This window comes from Ambystoma mexicanum, chromosome 2p (assembly GCF_040938575.1).
Source record: "Ambystoma mexicanum isolate Mex_15411 chromosome 2p, UKY_AmexF1_1, whole genome shotgun sequence".
NCBI classification, from domain to species: Eukaryota; Metazoa; Chordata; class Amphibia; order Caudata; family Ambystomatidae; genus Ambystoma; species Ambystoma mexicanum.
In genome coordinates this window covers 948,623,210-948,643,290 of record NC_090923.1, presented here as the reverse complement: position 1 = coordinate 948,643,290, position 20,081 = coordinate 948,623,210, and the positions used below count along the sequence as shown (strand labels likewise).

The 20,081-nt window shown below is 47.1% G+C and overlaps 1 protein-coding gene across 11 annotated transcripts in view; it reads left to right on the top strand.

The window, feature by feature from the left end:
* FRMD8 (FERM domain containing 8) overlaps positions 1 to 20,081 on the top strand; it is a 1,471,206-nt gene that overhangs the window by 892,710 nt on the left and 558,415 nt on the right. For all 11 annotated transcript variants that reach the window (XM_069644727.1, XM_069644720.1, XM_069644726.1 and 8 more), the window contains one exon: positions 1,953 to 2,174. In XM_069644727.1, coding sequence (XP_069500828.1) covers positions 1,953 to 2,174 — 222 coding nt within the window. The remainder of the gene's footprint in view (positions 1 to 1,952; positions 2,175 to 20,081) is intronic.

Here is a 20,081-nt window from a genome sequence, read left to right as displayed (position 1 = left end):
CTACCCTGCAGTTGAATTTCAGTGCATTACACTTTACGCTCTTTGATGGTCTTACACTGCCATGGGCACACTAATACCGGTAATTCTGCAAGAAGAAAAGCGGCGTAAAAACCGAACTGACGCTAACGGGCGCTGCGCGTGCTTTATGTACCAAGGATGACATCGAGACGGAGGCCCACGAGGGACATTGAGACGACCATCTATGCACAGCACCCTCTGCCGAATTCTTTTTTCTATAGCTGGAAACAAACGTATCAAAAGATGAGGAATACCTGGGAGGAACATCCATTCGAAATAACCCAGGGGTAAGTAACTTGTTCTGTGTATCTAACTGTGCGATAATCCTGCCGGATTTAACCATCTTTCTATCCCTATGCTTTGTGAATGATGGCCGCAGACCATGTGGCGTAGTCTTCAGTGACTTGCATGTCCCTCACTTCAAGTCAAGGGTTAAGAGATGCTGCTTTCTGGCCATGTGGGCCTTCAACACATTTCATGAGCTGCCTATATGTCTCTCCTACTTATCCTGCCAGCCCGCCTGGGACTCGTTTCTGCATTTTTCTTTACCTTTTCCACTTTCACTGACCTTTTTTTATACTATCCCTCCTGGGGTTCAAACCAGTCTTGGCCATGTCTTTCATCTGTCTAGTTACCTCCACTGATTTCATTTCTAAAGTTTGCTCATTGATGCCATTATCATCCAGGTTCCTTTCTGCCGATAAGGATATCCACCCGATGGCTAAACCCCCAGTGTCTCTGTCTTGGGATCAGGGCCTGCAAAGTGTAATCACCCACTTGAGGAGATGTTATATATTTTGGGACGGTCTGGTACCATTTGCATGGTAATCAACCTTGCTGGCAAGAACAGGGATGTTTTTTATTTGAATTGACTGCAAACAGAAAAGCTTCACATTGTTGCACTCAATGGCAAATAAGTCTCATTGTGTTGCTGGCCCCTGCTGGGCAGCATTGCACCAAATATGAAGTGGACTTATGGCGAAGTGCACCATTTTACAGAAACCACTGATAACATTTGTGTCACCCGTCACAACAGGTAGAGTAAATTTCTCTTGGGTCGATTAGGTAAACTATCTAGACCTGTAGGTCTGCAGGGATTTTTGAGGATTTGCAGAACTGGGGATGATGCGCTTGAATCTGGCCATGCACCTCTGTTGTCCTCCTGTCACTACTTATGTTATGATGAGGCCCACATACTTTTGTTTGCTGGTAGCCTTATGCAAATTGATTATTATTACAGCTCAAACATGTACAGTATTGCTTTATACACCTTAATCTCTGCCTTTGTTTTTGTGTGGCAGAGGTCTGAGACGCAAACAGTATATTGTCTTCAACTTTGTAAATCCAGCTGGCTAAACAAGGAGACATTTGGATAAATGTTTGGATAAGGAGCTGGATAAACAAGCTCTCCAAGGTTCGAAATTGAAGGGATCTGGAAGTTATTTAGCTCCTGCTTGTAACCTTGAAGAGACTAGTTAGCTTGAAACCAACTGCTACCAGAGCTTCTTTTAGCTGCCACAGCCAACTGATGCCATACAAACACTCCTATGTGAATGTAACTCTGTGATTTTGGGACATCTATAAATAAGCTTTTGGACACATTTATATGACATTTAAAGCCTAAGAGGTCATAAATATTGGATACAATTATGTTTCCATCTTATTTGGAAATTATATTTGCAGAGCGTTATGTAGAATGTTATGTACTAGCTCCTTGTTCACCAGTGGTAGCTCCAGGTCACTGGTTAATGCTGAATACCCAATTGCTGCTTTTAGCTCCTGCTGATTTAATCTGAATTTCGAGCCCTGCTTAAGTTTTGGTTGCTATTCAGCAGTGGCATCTACTCCTTCTTTAATTGTGTTAACAGTCTTGGTATTGTATTATTTAACAGAGTTACTGTTTATTGGTTACAAACATGGTGTTATTTCAACAGAGAGAAGCTGGATTCATTCCTTCCGAACTATATCTGCAAGAAGAGAGCAGGCAGCTTCCTAGCAGCTTTTAGACCCCGCAGTGCCAAGCAGACCAGCCATGAGCACAGGTTGCTTGCCACTTACAAGCAGGTCTGTGACGATGATTCTTGTGAGGTCTCGGAGGCGCTGAAGAAACATTACCGGGAATACCTGCAAAAGTGCCATGAGCTTCCATACTACGGGTAAGGTGGCACCTCTTGATCAATATAGTAGGGTGGGCAATTTTCTGAAATCCTGAGCATGGAGGACCATTATCGGGGAGGTCAAAAGCTGAAGACTGCAAATAACTGTACTCTTTATACTTCCTGGCTCAAATGTTCCAACTTCAATCGCAACATATGGCTATTTCCCACAACAAATCTATCACTTGGCCTTTATTGGTTTAGCTCACTTTTGCCAAATGGCAACTTTGCTGAATTCGGTTGTGCCACTTTTAATTTAATTTTTACCACAAACGGTACATGGTAAGTAGGGGTAACATATAATGCAGGGGGAGTGCAGGTTTGGGAGTGGAAGGGAGGGCTGTGCCCCTCTCTCCCATGCTTTATGGTAAAAATGAAATCGGCAAAAGAGATTCACTGAAGTTTACATTTGCCGGGAAAAATGCATCAGTCATTCGTAGAACCCCCTTATTTTCTTACTTTTTCACAGATTCCTCCTTACACTCTTGGTTTAGGTCAGGCACACCCCTCCTTCTATTGGTGTTTGTAAGGGCCGTTAGGAATTCAGAATAAGACCCCTCACTTCCACACACACACGCTCATTCCATTGCCTTTCTCCTTTTGCCTTTCCCGGTTTTCCTTCCTTACCCATTAGTTTTCATTTCCCCCATTTTCTTTCATTAGCCTTCTAATCTTCCCAAACCCTGCCTGCGTTGTTGAAAGGACTTCCAAGCCCCCTACACCTCCCCTTTACAAGGGCTCTTCCCTGAGTCTGGTACTCCTGGGTGCTGTTCTTTCTAAGCTGTTGGCTGTGCTGTCTGTATGAATCGACCTGTGACTCTGCCATGACTGTCTGCCGTTACCAGTGGCAGAGAGTCCCCCCCCCCCCATCCCCCCCCACCCCAGTCATCTGGTTGTGGCTCGGCTTAGAACTAGGAACTCTTAATAAACCAACCACTGCACAAGATACGGCACAACAAATATTCACACCCAGGATTGGTGCATGCAAGAGTCCCCCCGTTTATGGCTGGTGGTGTGAGAAATTATTGGGAGACTGTGGAGGGACCCCGGCCTTTGCTCCTGTGGAAGGAGTTTTTGAATCTGACGCTAACGCAAATTGGCTCCTTATTGCAGACGGTGGTGTGAACGACTGCTCAGACCTTATACCAATTCGGCTCCATACGTGGAGGGCCCACCCATCCGTGGACGGTGGCATGCTGAAATATGCAAGGGAACCGAACCCCAGCCTTCACCCCGATGTGAAGGTGTCTCAAGTTCTGTAGTTTCAGCTTAGCTTCCTACTGGGAGAAGGGCACCAAGGTGCGTGAGAAACTCATCTCCCCCATTTTCCCCCGCTGGAGCGCCCCACTCCCCTGCCTATCAATTGCAGGTAACTGCTTAACATGAACTTGTGAATATCATCCCGCCCACTCTACGTCCAGATCCATCAAGTAAGGCCCGGCATCGCGCCAGCCAAGTACTTCCCACCGTACCAGATATAAGACACTTGCTTGATTCGCATACATTGCTCAACATACGCATTGAGGTCCCGTAATGCACGGCCCCTATAAGTACCTCTGCAGTACAAATTTAAAACTCTGTTCTTCCAATACAATACAAATACATTTCTACACAATGTAAAACCATTGTGCTAATTTACCCCTGCTGTCCCGCCCACTTTCCCATGCTGTTAGGCAATAACCTGGCTCCCTGAACTGCTTAAGGTCCCATAATTACTGTTAGTCACCGTCCTTGTTCTACCCTAACTCTAAAGCAGGGGCCATTTACATGTCCTGGCTCGTTTAAGAGACTGTGTTAAGAAAAGCAATCTCATTTATATCGCATTGCTCCAGCATTGGATTTTTCATAGGTACACCTGCTATGAATATTCCCCAGTTTAAACTTAAACTGAAAACTTCAGTCGCTTTTGTGCTCTAGTATACCCACTTTTGGTTCATACTGCCCACAGCCAATAGGATAATCTCCCTTAGCTCCTCCCCTGTCAGCCATCTTCAGATTTCTTTTAACCGCACGTTTATTTTGGGAGTCCTGAAAATTCTCTCTACTAATAACTTTGAAATTTATTTTTATATTTAATCTTTTCATGAAGAAAAAAATGATCTTTCGACAACTTGTCGATATCCTCAACAGTGCAAAGGGTACTGTAGTCCGAAGACTTGTCTGCCAACTATTCCCGTACGATCAAGTACTCTGCGTTTTGAGCTTACATCATGACTGAGACCAAGAGACCTAGCCTCTTCAAGGCCTGTGCTCCCTGTGGCCTGAAAAACGTTTATATTGAAGACTTGCACGATGACTGCTTATACTGCTTGCATCCGCATCATGTCATTGAAGAATGAAACATGTCTGTCTTTCTCGTGTAAGACACTCCGCCACCGACAACAGGTCATGGGTCTCGATGAAGTCGGTGGGGCCTCTGACTCTGCTTCAGTATGGAGTCATGCCTCACTTCGGCTGGGTAGGACGTCTCACCAAATCACCTCTAGTAAGAGGTCTAGGTCGCATGAAGAGCCTTCCAGCAGCAGAAAAAAGGCAAACACAGAAGCATCCAGAGACAGTCTCGCAAGATGGCAGAAAGATCTTCTTCACCTAAGGTCACTGCCTCACCTGTTTCAAAGGACAAGGCGATGCCAACCCCAGACGTTACACCGTCTTCATCATCCACCGTTAGACCATCGATGACAGAATCGTCCTCTGCTTGATTGACACTGAGGACTACTCGATCGGCGACAACCATGGTGATCAAGCCAACTACGACCCCATCAACGACAACATAGATGAGTCGACGGCAGGTGCCATACTAGCATCAGTGTTGAAAAGGTCATCCACTGTGACACCGAAATCGATCCCAACCCTCGCACCATCAGCGACTCGTACTACCTCATTGTTGACCAACAGTGCGCTGGCAGCGCTTCCACGCCCATCATAGTGGTGGAACCAATCCTGTTTTCCTGTGATGAAGGGGCTGAGGAGGGTATTATGTCCTCCCCACCCCCGTTCTCCTATTCAGGAGCCCAACAGACCACCATCAAGACTTGCCTCACCAGAAAGGAGGCCAAGTCCTGCCAGGGCACCAGCACCACCACTAGAGCCTACATCACCACATAGGAAATATATTATACGGCCGCCTGCTTTGCTGCCATTGGTGCCAACCTCTGCAAGGGATATCTATGTACATTCTCGCCACCCTCACTACACTAGTGTCCACACTGCAACAAAGGCTGCCAGATACTTCACCAGCCCCAGAGCCATGCTCTGGAGACACTCCTGGCCCTTCATGCCCGTCCAGGGAGAAAAGGACCCTAACAAGACAATTGTCTGACACTGATCCAAACAGACAGATGTGGCTTCCACTCACATCTTGCAGATGAATTTGGTGAGTTTGTTCCAGCGTATGGCATACTGGGTGAAGTCCCTGCTAGAGGCTCTCCTCGAGACATGGTAGGCTCATTTCACATGCACATGGGAAGAGCCTCCAAAATGTCTGGCCTAGCTCCGGTGGAGAAGCGTAAAGAGAACCCCCTGTACCAGTGGAGAGAACATTGGAGGAAGTCCATGATGTCCATGGCACTATTGGAAGTTATCTGGGAAGACAGCCTTATTAAAATGGCCCAACCCTCTTGAGAGCCAGCAAGAAAGTACAGAGCCCCTGGCTGTCTCAGCACACTGCCAACGCCTGATTCATTGGTCACTGCTGCAGAGGCAAATCCTTCCTCATCCTGCTCCATCCGTTCAGACAAGGAGGGCAAACAAACGCTGGAAGCCGTCTGCAAAAAAGTTATAAGAACCGCAGCCACCACCATCAAAGCTGTGAATGCAATGGCCATTCTCGCAAGATACGATCGTGAACTATGGTACAAGCTGTGCCCTATCCTTGAATTTTTTCCAGTCAAAAAGCAGGCGGTAATGGACATATTCCATGAGGGTGAGTTGGCGTCAGAGCATGCCATCTGTGTCAGTCGACATCGCCGACACGGGGTTCCGCCAACTGCACATTGGAGCTGTGCTTCGCCGGCAAGGTTGGCTCAAGTTGACTTATTTTAGACCAGCGGTACAAGCAAAAGTCGTCAGCATGCCTTTCAACAGCTTAGATCTTTTTGGGTAGAATTTGACGAAACTCTGCTCTCGATCAAGATGGACACTGACCACTTTCGTTGCCTGGGCACGCAGCAGCAGAAGCGCCAGTCATTTCGCACAGGAAAGGCAGGCCTTCACTGGACAATCGTCCCTCCTACCAATTTCCTCCTCTTGCAAGACGCCAACCTACTCATCAACCGATCGGTAAAGGGAAAAGTCTCAAACCTTTTGAGGCACCCAACTTCGTTGGGGTTCCTGCCAGTCTAGGGGCAAGGCGAGCAAGCAGCCCTTACCCTGTTGATGTCAAACCCTCCCACTTCAGCACCCCAGTGGAAGGAAGAGTATCACAGTTTGTCAGGGAATGGAAGACCACCACATCCGACGAATGGGTGCTCTCCCTTCTCTAGCAGGGCCACTCACTGGAGTTCGTAAGCATGCCACCGGACATTCCCCTCGTAAGCAAGCCAGAAAAGGTCTGCCATCTGCTGTTTCAAGATGAGCAAGCGTTGCTGGCCAAAGGGATGGTGGAGAAAGTGCTGAAGAGGGGAACCATCGTCCGGAGTCACCTTGTGTTATTTCCTGATAAGGAAAAAAGTGTTGTACAAGAACGCAGGGGGTAGGAGGCCCATCTTCGATCTAGGGATACTCCACACATTTCTCAAAGTTCAAACATTTTGTAATGTATTAATACAAACAGTCCTGTCTCAACTACAGCAGGGAGACTTTCTGGCGTCCTTTGACCTCGAGGACGTATACCTCCACATCCCTATCCGCTTCTCACACCGCAGCTACCTGTGGTTTATAGTGGCTGGGATGCACTATCAATTAAAGGCATTACCCTTTTGGCCTTCGCTGTGCCCCACAGGTCTTTACCAAATGCCTCGCTCCAGTGCTGGCTCACCTACATCGTATGGGCATTCATAGCTAGCCATACTTAGACTAGCTAGTGAGGACCCCGTCTTATGCCATGATGGCAAGAAATACAGCATCCACCATCCAATGTCTGAAATGCCTTTGTTTTTTTATCAATTTCCCAAACTCGTGCTTGATACCAGCAAGACGAGCTGTTTACCTGGGAGTAAAGCTTGACATGTCCTGCACTGCAAGACCATCGGACAATCTGGTGTCCACACTCCTTGGCAAGTTGCACCATCTCAGCATGGCTCTGACATCTCTCAGCAGTTACAGGTCCCTGTTGGGCATGATGCCGTCATGCATTTCTCTACTCACTCATTGCAGTCTGCACATGCAGCTTCTGCAGGAATTCCTAGACGCTTGTTTGGGACAGGTGTCAGGATCCTGGGAAAATCTAATTACTCTGACACGGCAGTAAGACACAGCCTTCGCTGGTGGTTGTTAGGCAGAAACCTGTGCAGTTCCCTTAGGGAACACTGCAAAAGATTTAGGACTACAGGTGTTAGTAGTAAACCCACTTGGTAGCAGTCTGTACCACCCAGATTTACCTGGTAGCTGTGGCTGAGCAGTCAGACTTCTCTCAAGAAGAGTGAGGCAGTATGCAAAGTATACACAATAGGCACTCAGACACACCAATACAAGCAAACACTGACCAGAGCTTTGGTATAAAAGTATATAATTATTTATTTAAAAACACACTGTTTGAAACACTCCAGCACTCTTGTTGTAAAATATTCTAAACACAGTTACTATTGTAATATATACACCCCTTTTTCCTTATCGGATAAGTCTTAGTAAAACACCACTTATTTTCATACAACTTCATACAGAGGTGAGCGCTTAACTAGATGGCACTCCAATAAGTTTGTGAAGAAGGGAGGGAAAAAGACAGAATATGGAAAGGTACACCACTCTAAGATTCAGGAACACTGTTAGCAAGGCAGAAGAGCAAAGGTCACTGGTGAGCCAAAGTCCAAAGGCTGGGCCCACTCTTAGAGAGAGCAGAGCACAAATGCGACCAAGATCACACAGTTACACTAGGCTTAGAAAGTCTTGCAGAGAGTTCAAAAAGAGTTTAGAGAGGCTTAGGAAAGTTTAGCCAGGGTGTCCCAGGCTAACCCAGGTTCGAAAGCCGGGGGCTAAATCTACCCCGTACAGTCGGTAGCAAAGGGAAGCCAGGCGGGACACGGTACCTTAAGTGGGAAGGATCCTCCAGCGGTGGCAGTTGTTCCTGGCAGCGGGTGCAAGTCTCGGCGTCGTCCAGGGGAAGAGAAGATCTCGACTTGGAGGAAAGATGAAGGTCGTTACACTGCCAGGGAAGAAACCAGCCGCGGAGTTTTCTGGTTAAAGGTGGTACCTTTTATTCGCGGTCGTGGTAAAACGTGGTATCCCGGTTGCCGGGGTGCTTGGCACAGGCAAGGCGGCCACGAGGTACGTCGGGAAGGCGAAAAGACGGTGAAACTGGTTATCCCCACCAGTCAAAGGAAGAAGACTCTCCGACGGGAGATCTCCTCTGTCGTTGGGAAAAGTGGTGAGACGGTCCAGCAGGCCTCCACCGGTGGTGTTGTCGTGGCAGGTCAGCTCAGCTTCTCCCTCGTCGGATTCTTAGGTCCTGTGGCGACTTCTGAAGTTCCATTCCCCAAAGCCCTGCTTTTATGCAGAAAACCCCCATTCACTCAGCCTAGCTGTCACTCAAACATGCTAAGTGGTGAGCCGGCCGGCTCACCACTTGGGCCAATCAGGACGGAGTGCGACTTGAGTTGCCTAGGCAACTCAGTCCAGGGTGCCTAAATCCCCCTCCACCCCTCCTAAGTACCCCAGACAGAGTGGCACCACTTTGGAGGGCTTCTGTGGAGAAGCCTGCCAAAAAGTGGAACAAAGGCTCGACTTGGGTTGGAGTCACAGAAGAGAACACAAACGCCTTTTTAGAATCAAGTTTTGGCAAAAAATACCAACCGGAGAATTATTATTAATTAAATAAACCGGCAGTATGTTCGAGGCTACCGTAAATAATTAAATAAAGATAGTAGCCTAAAACAATGGGAAATCACATAGGAAAATATTCGCGGTTGAATATAAAAAGTAGTATCCACTGCCACCAGCCAAAACTCGATCAGGGTGGACGGAGACGTGCCCCCTCGATTAACAGACCCCGGAATCAATTGAATTGCCCCAGTCAGTACGTCCACAATATGATGGTTTGTACTGGTTCTGTTCAAAATTTAAGACTAGTAAAGTCAATGGTGACTTTACATGCCCTGGGAGACAGTAGTCAGTCCCAGGGTATGGAGTCTATACTGGGGGGTCACTATGACACCCCTGTCTTACTGCACTGAGGGTGCTGTGTAACACACATCACAAAAACACATGAAGCCCTATGGGGTAAAAGACCCCATAGCCCAAATAAACACATCTAGATTCAAAGAAACACACTCAAATCATGCCCAAGAGTGAGGGTAAAAGAGTCTCACTCTTGGGAGGAGAAAAAAATAAACCCCAAAAATCCAGCAAAGCTGCTGGGGGACTCACTAGGTTAGGAAATTCAGCCTAAACAGAGACTTCTCCCTAACAGTGGTCAGTCAAAGTCCACCTTGTAAAGGGTGCTCCTTTCCAGCTGCCCGCTCACCAGGCCACCGTCACAACGGATGATTCGCTAGAAGGTTGGAGAGCCCACTGTCAAGATCTATACCCAAGGGGGTCTATGGTCCAGAGACAAAAAGCTACTGCAAATCAATCTACTGGGATTGAGGGCAATTTTTATGACCCTCAAGTCTTTCCTCCCTTTTCAGACTGGAAAGGTAGTACAGATATTTACTGACAACACCACGTCAATGTTCTACATCTGCAAGCAGGGATGGATGAGATCCCCGCAGCTGCCCAAGGCTGTTCGGACCATGTGGTACTGGGCATTGCAGTATCATATGTTTCTTATTCCCCTCCACCTGCTGGGTAGCCACAACACCCTAGCGGGCTCAGCAGGGAATTGCATTCTTGCCAAGAGTGGGAACTGCACGACTATCAACTTCACCAGTTGTTCCAGAATTGGAGCACTTCAGAGATGGACCTTTTTGCAACCTATGACAACAAACAGTGCAAATGCTTGGCCAGCAGGTTTCCCATCCAGCAAGTCAGGGGGAATGCCTTTGCATTTCCGTTGGAAGGGAAGTTCCTGTACACATTCCCTCCAATCCTGTTGGTGGTGCGAGTTATCAACACTTTCAGACTGTATTGGTGCAAATTGATATTAGTGGCCCCTGCATGGCCGAGACCGCTCTGGTACTCTGATCTCCTCGCCCTCTTGTCAGCAGCTCCACTCAGGTTGACACCACACCAGGCTCTGGTGTCCAGGAACGAGGGAGCAGTGCTTCACCATGACCCAACCTCACTCAATCAGATGGCTTGGCTCCCGTGTTCTGATCCATCTCCCTACCACAAGGCTGCCAGGAGGTATTTGCTTGTGCTAGGGCCATGTCCACTTTGGCATGTTACAAAAGTAAGTGGAAGTGTTTTCAGGTGTGGTGCAGAGGCGAACATCTGCGGCTTCACACCATCTGACCGCAGGACATTTTACCATATTTACTGTTCCCGGCCCAATCTAGTTTGGTACTCTGTTCCATCAAGGTGCCTTTGGCCACGATTTCCAGATGCAACCGGTCACCTAGCGTCCCTTCCCTCTGGTCTCACCGGCTGGTGAACGGATTGTTGCGTGGGTTGTTCAGGTCAGTTCCGCCTGCCGAACGTCCAGCACCATCATGGGAATTTAACGTTGTCCTGTCGAGGCTGATGAAACAACCCTTTGAGCCTCTGCACAAGGCATCCCTCAAACATCTCTCTCGGAAGACTGCCTTTTTGGTAGCCGTAACATCGGCCAGGAGAGTGGGTGAGATCCAAGCTTTTTCTTGCAAAGCGCCTTATTTCACAAGTCTAAAAGCATACTATGCACTAACCCTACATTAATGCCGAAAGTGCCGTCCACCTTCTCCCTTAATGAACCAGTGGTCTTACCAGTGTTCTTTGCCACGCCTGCATCACCGGCCAAACGGTCATTACATTCCTTGGACGTGGTACATGACCTTAAATACTATGTCGCGTGTATGAAGTCCTTCTGTCAGACAGACCAACTTTTCCAGACATTTGGGTCGTCTGGACCAGTGAAGGCACAGTATAAACCTTCTGTGTCAAGGTGTATTGCGGCTCGCATTTCTGCCTGCCATCAACAGGCTGGCAGGTTGCTTCTGGACTGTCCCAGTGCTCACTCCACCAGGGCAACGGCAGCCATTGCTGCTTTCCTCTCTGGGATTCCGCTGCTGGACCTTTGCCGGGCAGCCACCTGTAGATCGCTGCACACTTTTACCAGATTCTGTCGATGGGTATTCTGCGGAAGAGTCCGTTGTTGGCCAGTCGATTCTTTGGAACCTGTCTGCGTGACTTTAATTAGTCTCCAGTCGTACATTTTCTGCATGAAGATTGTCTCTGCCCGTATGTTTTAATACTGCTTTGCAATCTATGAAAGATCGGTATCCAGCGATGTTACTGAATTGAAAACAACAAATTGAATGTTACCCAAAAAAATACCGAAAAGTAAATATATAGGGGGTTGGGGGTAAAGGGTTAAAAGGTATGGGGGTGGTTCAGGGTGGGGTTAGAAGCATGGGGTGGCTCAGGGAGGCAATATACATTTTTTGTATTGTTTTTTTTCGGTAAGATTTTATTTGTTGAAATTATTTTCTGTAAGATAACATAGATCTTGAAAGATCCAGTGCTGGAGAAGGATTACGTTACTTACCTGTAGCTCCTGTTCTCCAGCATTGGTATCTTTCATAGATTCACATGCGACCCTCAGGCCTACCCCTCTGGCTCTTTTTTGGCTCATACTGCCACTCAAGTGTGCTTGCCAAAATCTGAAGATGGTCGACAGAGGAGGAGCTAAGGGAGATGATCCTGTTGGTTGTGGGCAGTGTGACCTAAAAGTGACTGTAAAATAGCGCAAAAGTGACAGAAGCTTTCAGTTTAAGTTTAAACTGCTCTGTTACCGAGGATTCCCAGCCAAGTAATTTTTCTTTATATACCATTTCATATTGGCACTAGGGAAAACTGGTGCACATTGCATTGAAAGAATAGGTTTTTGCCCAAGGGCAAACTTTGCTGTACTGCCAATACCATGGAAAATTGCACCTGTCATGGTGCGAAGGATTTCTAATGTGGTCCCAATGTTTTTTGCACTAGGGCAAACTTTGTCCCAGTGCCAATACTGTGCAAATTTGCTCTTGCACCAACGCCACGTTTCTGGAATATAGCCCCAGGAGCCACTAGTGAGCAACTTGCTCTGATTACTGTCACCCCGCCCATGGCATTAAAGTTGTATACATTTAATCTGTGTGCATATCCCAACCCCACCATCATGCTTTTTTAAAATTCTCCTTATTTAGAATATTATTTTTTTTACTCTCTCAATATGCTGAATGTAATAACTATGGACTAATTGTTTCTTTTATGGATCTGTTTTCTTTTTTTTTTATTCATACCTTGTTAATCTATTGAATATGTTTACTCTATGCTTTTATTCTATGTCTTTTATTTCACTTTTGTAAAGGTTTGTTTATAAACCATATACAATAAAAAAGAAAAATAGAAATAATTCCCTTTGCGCGCTCTCTGCGCTACTAAAGAGGAGTTGGAGCAAGTTGGATAACCTCCCATTCCAGTTTTTTTTTTTAAATTATTTGTATTTGGTTTGAACAAAACCTTTACAAACATTGAATTAAAATCATAAAATTCTTACATACACACAATAAAATCACATTCTCTATTATTAATGTTTACAAAGGTTCGAAGTGCATATACAATGTATACAAAGGTTTGAACAACTGGAGTTAACCAAGCCCTCAACAACAGAACTAGACCTAGCTGACCTAAACGGGAAAGCTGAGATATTACACAAATGGATTGCAGATACAATTGACAAGATGGCCCCAGAAAAACCATTCACACCATCAAAAAAGAGAGCAATGGCAAAATGGTTTACCCCACTATTAAGCACCATGAAAAAAGAAAACAAAAAAATGGAAATGGAATGGAGGAAAGATTACAACCCAGACAAAAAAAACACTGTTCCAGAAGCAAATTCGCGCATACAAGAAGGAAATTCAAAAGGCAAAGAGAAGGCATTATGATGACAGAATCACAAATGCCACCAACACACAAAAAGAAATGTTCCGCATCATTAAAGAAATGAGAAACCCACCAGGCTTTGACAACACCCCAACCCCCTCGGAGAAACTCCGACAAACCATCCAACAGAGGCCAACCAGCAGCGACATACAACCAAACGGACCTAACTCATAACCGTAGCACAAACTTAATAACTTTCCTGAAATATCAGCAGAGGCATTCGCAATGCTGGTAAAACACAGCAAGAAAGCGGGCTCACCGATGGATCCCTGTTCCCCCGGACATCTACAAGTCAATCCTCGCACAAGGAACGCCAGCAGAATACTTCAGAAACCTTCTAAATCTATCACTAGCAACAGGAACCGTACCAAGGATCTTCAAATCGGCTTACATCAAACCACTTCTGAAAAACACAAGCGGGGACGTAGATGATCTCTCCAAATACAGACCAATCTCCAACTCCTCCTACCCGGCCAAACTCCTCGAAACCTACGTATACAAACTAACCCAAGAATACGTTGAACACCACCTGCTAGACCAAGCTCAAGTCGGCTTCAGACCCACAAGAGGTACAGAAACAGCACTACTATCCATCTGGGATGACCTAAAAACAAACGCAGACTCCAACACAACATCAGCCCTTATTCTGCTCGACCTCTCCGCAGCCTTCGACACAGTTAGCCATGACACCCTAACCAAAAGACTAGAAGACATAGGCATAACAGACACAGCGCTACGCTGGACTAAATAATTCCTAGCAGACAGAACTGAAACCGTTTGGATCAAACCCTTCAAATCCACCCCACGAGTCAACAACTGTGGAGTACCACAAGGATCCTCACTATCACCACTGTACTTCAACATCTACCAAACCCCAGTTATCAGAATCTTCAAGAAACACAACATCAAATGTTACAACTACGCAGACGACACTCAAATCATCTACAAGATCGAAGACCCCCAAGCCGATCATTCAAACTTAACCGACTGTCTAAAAGAAGTCTTCAACTGGATGAATGCCAACAACCTGAAAATCAACCCAGGAAAAACAGAAATCATGATCATATCCAAAGACCAAGAGAAGGAAACAGCCATCCTGTGGCCAACGGAAATGGGATCTTCACCATCACCATCTAAGGTAGTAAAAAATCTGGGAGTCCTGATGGACAACACCCTAACCTTAGAACCGCAAATAAACGCAACAGTCAAGAAATGCTTCTTCCTCCTCCACATGGCAAGAAAAATATTACCTTTCCTCTCCTTCACGCACAAAACACTCACTATCGTCGGCCTCATCATGTCAAGTATCGACTATGCAAACAGCCTCTACCTCGGTATACCGGAATACCTACTGAAGAAGCTACAACGGATCCAAAACACAGTAGCCAGACTACTCCTCAAACTATCCAGAAGAGACCACATCACCCCGGCCCTAAAACACTACACTGGCTCCCAGTAAAACACTGTATTACTTTCAAAACAATGTGCATAACGCACAGGGCAATCTGCGGACAAGGAGCAGAATTCCTACAAAAGAAAATAACAATCTACAAGCCAACAAGACCGCTCAGGTCAACCAACGAAATCCGACTGGAACTAAAACCTTACATCAAGAAAAAACTCTGAGGCACTGCCTTCTACCACTTAGCCGCGAAAACCTGGAACAACATCCCAAAAGTAATAAGGAACACCAAAGATCACCTTAAATTCAGAAAATTACTAAAAACCTGTCTCTTTAACACCAGAGACTAAAACGGAAACAACAGTAAGACAAATGACTCAACAGGAAAGGACATTTACAAGCCCCTAGAACCGACAGAAGTACTCTGAGCACCAGTAGGGCTGACGCTGGATAGAGGGGTCCACCTGCGAGACCCAGGGAGACAGAGGCAACAACCCCAGCCAATCCTTACCATCCCCCACCGCCCGTACAGCTACAACTAGATACCACTGGGTTGTGGAACGGACGAGATACTACCAATCACCACACAATCTGAAGTATGGACACTAGCAGGTGCGCTGGCTATGTGGGTGGGGGTGAGGAGCATGCAAAGTTATTGAGGGAGCGGACGGACGGGGAGCTAAATGCTCAAGGGGCCTCGAATGCAAAACGGGCACAAACCTTCTGAGGCACAGGGTGCGCAAGCACCCCGTCGTATAAGATTACACAAGCCCAACTGGTCAATTCAGGATAGAGATACCAACTAACCAATACCACTAACAATTTCCTTCTCTGCAAACACCTCTCAAACTCCAAACCAAACACAACCACAAACCTCCAGCACAACAAACCGCACGAACTTCACTACACTGCAACAACAAAACAAAAAACACACATAGACTCGCACATCAGCACACGACGACTACCGGCCGCATACACCCCAGGCCCAGCCGACGGCACCACTGGGCTGAGGCTGCCAACAGCACATCACTGCAATCTTGCACTTTTCCAGCCTCCACCCACTAACCCACCTCTCCCTCCCTCTTTCAGAGCCGCCAGGGGACCACTCCGGTGGTGATAGTGCGCGGTACAAATGTCCTTTAACATTAACTCTGACGAGGAGTCTGCCGAAACAGCTCCTTGTACTGTCCAGTAAACCATCTGAGAGACAAACTTCTAAGAGAAGGGCCTCTTCAGTGGAAAGGAGTTCCTCTCCCACTCAAAAGAGTAAGAGAAAGCTGGAAACCATTTCTTCCATGCCTCCCTTGGGCTCTGGAGGCCACAAGATGCGACATCCTGAAGAAAAATCCACCTCCAAAGGTAAGGAGGTGTTTTGAAAAAACCGGGGGGGGGAGGCAGTCGTCCACAGAGAAGCCGTTTACGAGCGGCAGTAAAGATAGATGTCCATCGACGACCAAGCCGTCAATGAAATCCTCCTCATCGTCAACGTCCACGAAATAGTTGTCGACGAAGGAAGCTCATCACTCGTTGGTGAAGCTCTTGTCGACGGATAAGGATCATCAACCATCTTCAAAGTCTCCATCCATGAAACCACGGTTGACGAAGCCGTCGTCCACGAGGCCACCGTTGACGAAAGCACCGTCAACGACACCGTAAACTTCTTAGTCTATGGAAGAAATAGGGCCCAAAACGCCCCTCGTGAACGCCGCAGATAGATGATCCAATGAGGGCAATCTCCCCAAGCCTATGGGAGCAACTCCTCCTGTGTCAGAAGCTCCTGAGCCAGTGGGAGCACACTTATTTCCTTTAAAAGAGATGACGGAACTCCCTGACCTCATTCTTCAAGAGGAGTTTTCGGACACAGAATTTGTTGGTGAGCAACCCTGTCTCACCCCCTAGGAACACAGCCTTCCCTGGCAACCGACTACGGAGGTCACTGCTGATCCTTATGACCCTGCTCTCATGAAATCGATGCAAAGGATCAGCAAGGAATTCAACAGACCTCAAGAAGAAAAGAATAGGTCATCTGTACCGAAGGAGTCGAGAACCCCCCCAGAGGGACATCTCACCTCGGCATAGTACACCTAGACACTCCCCTTCCAGGAGTAGACCACAGAAAAGAGCAAGATCGCCTGAGCCTCCACACAGATCTAGGAGCAGAACACTCAGCGCTTCACCGACAAGGGTCCCGTCGCCAGCATTGTCACATAGACCACGATCTCCGGTTCGAGATCCAACTATGGTGCCATCGTCTGTATCAGTCTCAGATTGGCAAGAGGACCCGTTCAGGGAGTTCTCGGATCCTGAGGAAGGTGAGATCACACAGGAGCCTGATGCTCCTAGCGAATGGGATGATTATATTGTTGAGAAGTCCAGAAAGAAAGACTCTTCTGGCGACTCTTCACCACCGGACGACTTAGTCTCGTTCCATACTATTATCCGCAATGCTGCAGACTTGTTCAAATTACAAGTTACCTCGGAAGAGAAGAAGTCAGTGCTTTATGAGCACAGGGACAAGCGTAGAAGAACGGTTACCACCATTACTCTTAACACCATATGGGTGTCTGGGTCTAAGATACTGGCCACGCCATTATCCACACCGGCTCTGGTTTCAAGACCTGAGAAGAAATACAAGGCGCCAGATGCGGCACCGCTTTGTCTAAGGGGTCATACTAAGCCAGACTCTGTTATCACTGTAGCAACCAGAAAAAAGTTAGCCAACCCTTCACCACTGTCAGCACCACCAGACAAGGAGGGTTGCAAGTTGGAGGCCATGGGCAGAAAAGTATCTTCCTCAGCATCTCTCACTATTAGAGCGGGCAACGCTCTAGCCATAGGTTTGACTGAGAGCTTTGGCTTCGTATGACCAAACATCTGCCTGTGGATCTTCAGGAAGATGCCAGGTCATTCATAGCAGAAGGAGAGGCTAGTTCAGATCACATGATGGACGCAGCAGTTGATGTGGCGGAGTCATGATTCAGGCAGATGGCTCACGGCACTGTACTAAGACAGGACTGGATGAAAGCCACGAATTTCAGACCTGAGGTACAAGCTCAAATATTGGACATGCCCTTCGATGGGCAAGAGGTATTTGGTAAGAAGATCGATGACCACCTAAAAGGAATAAAGACGGACACAGACACAGCTCGAGCCAGCAGTTCCTTAAAAGATGAAGATGGAGACCGTAGGTCTTTTGCCCTTTTCGAGGCTCATCCTCGAAATACAGAGGAAATAATTGTTCTTCCTATGGTCAAAAGACGCAAGGAACCACATTCCAGGACAACAAATACCATTCCACCAACAAATATTCCCAGAGAGGAAGACGCAGCTCTGCCCAAGGTAAAGCCCAAAACAAACAAAATTGAAAGATTGGGTCTTCCCCCTTAACGTCACACTCCTGTGGGGGGGGAAGAGTAAGGCAATTTTTTCAGCACTGGCATGCGATAGCATAGGACAAGTAGGTGCTACAGGTGGTCCACGGGGGTCACACCATAGAATTCCTAGACCAACCTCCATCCCTTGCTCCCACCCCCCACAAGGTGCATATGATAAGGCACGCTATGTCCGAAATAAAAAAAGGAATTACTGCACAAAGCAGCAATAGAGCCAGTCCCTTACCCTCAGAAGGGAAAAGATTTCTACTCCCGTTTCATTCTGATCAAAAAGAAAAACGGCCAGTGGCGACCCATATTAGATTTGAGAGCGCTCAACAAATACATCAAACGCATCAAATTCAAAATTATATCCCTGCAGGGTGTCCTACCGTGGCTAAACAAACGACTTCCTAGTCCCTCTGGACTTGGAGGACGCATATTTCCACATTCCAATTCATCCTGCCCACAAACAGTTCCTCAGGTTTGTGGTAGGAGACCTGCATTTCCAATTCCGGGTGCTCCCGTTCGGACTAAAGTCAGCACCGAGAGTGTTTACCAAATGTATAGCGCCTGTAGCAGCAAAACTCAGAAGGATGGGAACGGAAGTCTTTCCATATTTGGATGACTGGTTGATAAGGGCGAGCTCCTCCAGTCACGCTCGCTTGGCAGTTTCGAAAACTGTAAAACTCCTAAAAGGGTTAGGTTTTTCAATAAACAACATAAAATCCTGCCGAGTACCCAGCAAGACGGTTCTCTTCATGGGGGCCGAGTTCGACATCAGCATTCCCAGGGTAAGACCATCGGCGGACAGAACAGCTATCCTCCGATCGACTTCATGGTTCCTAGAAAGAGAACAGTACGCTCTTTCAAATCCCTCCTGGGCATGATGTCCTCATGTGTATTTCTCATACCAAATTGCAGACTTCGCATGAGACCAGTCCAGGAGGGCCCTGGACCATCAATGGAAGCAAGCCATAGGTTCATGGGAGGATGTAGTCCAAATACTGACGACAGTACACAAGACACTTCGGTGGTGGAATACTATGTGGAACCTGCTACAAGGAATGCCATTCCAGACACCAACTTCTACCCTTCTCTTACGGACAGATGCGTCCCTGTCGGGTTGGGGAGCTCACCTAGCGGACCTTCAACCAAAGGGACTTGGTCAGCCCAGGAAGCCCAGATCGACATCAATGTTTTAGAGCTCAGGGTGATACGGTGGGCTCTGAAGCCTTCCTTCCAGTAGTAGATGGACAGGTTCTGACCAGACAGACAATACAACCTCCATGCACTACACAAACAAACAAGGGGGCACGAAATCGGAGATCTTGTCACAAGAAGCTCAACTGCTATGGGCATGGGCCTTGCACCACAAAGTCCAAATCGAGGCGGAACATCTCCCTGGAGTGGACAATGTCCTAGCGGACAAACTGAGCAGAGTATACACGTCATCTCATGAATGGGAGCTAGACAAAATGGAAGTCCAGCAGATTTTCTCCGTATGGGGCCATCCACAGATTGACCTCTTTGCCACCAGAGCCAACAAAAAATGCCAAGAATTTTCCTCAAGGTACCCGGAACATCAGTCAGTAGGAGACACGTTCTCAGTGGATTGGACAGGGAAATTCCTATATGCCTTTCCCCCATTCCACTCATAGCAAGAATTCTATGCAGAATGAAGGAACAGAACTGCTCTATGATCCTAATAGCGCCAGACTGGGCGCAGCAGATCTGGTATCTGACTCTACAGCATCTATCCCGATGGCCCCCAATTTGCCTCAAAGCGCATCAATATCTATTGACGCAGCAGAACCACAAAGTCCTTCACCATGACCCAGCAAGCCTCTCCCTCGAGGCTTGGTTCCTGAACAGCGTAAGCTTATAAATCTGAATCTCCCTGCAGATTGCTGGGACATAATCAGGGCCTCAAGAGCCCCCTCTACGAGAGTCACCTACGTCCGGAAATGG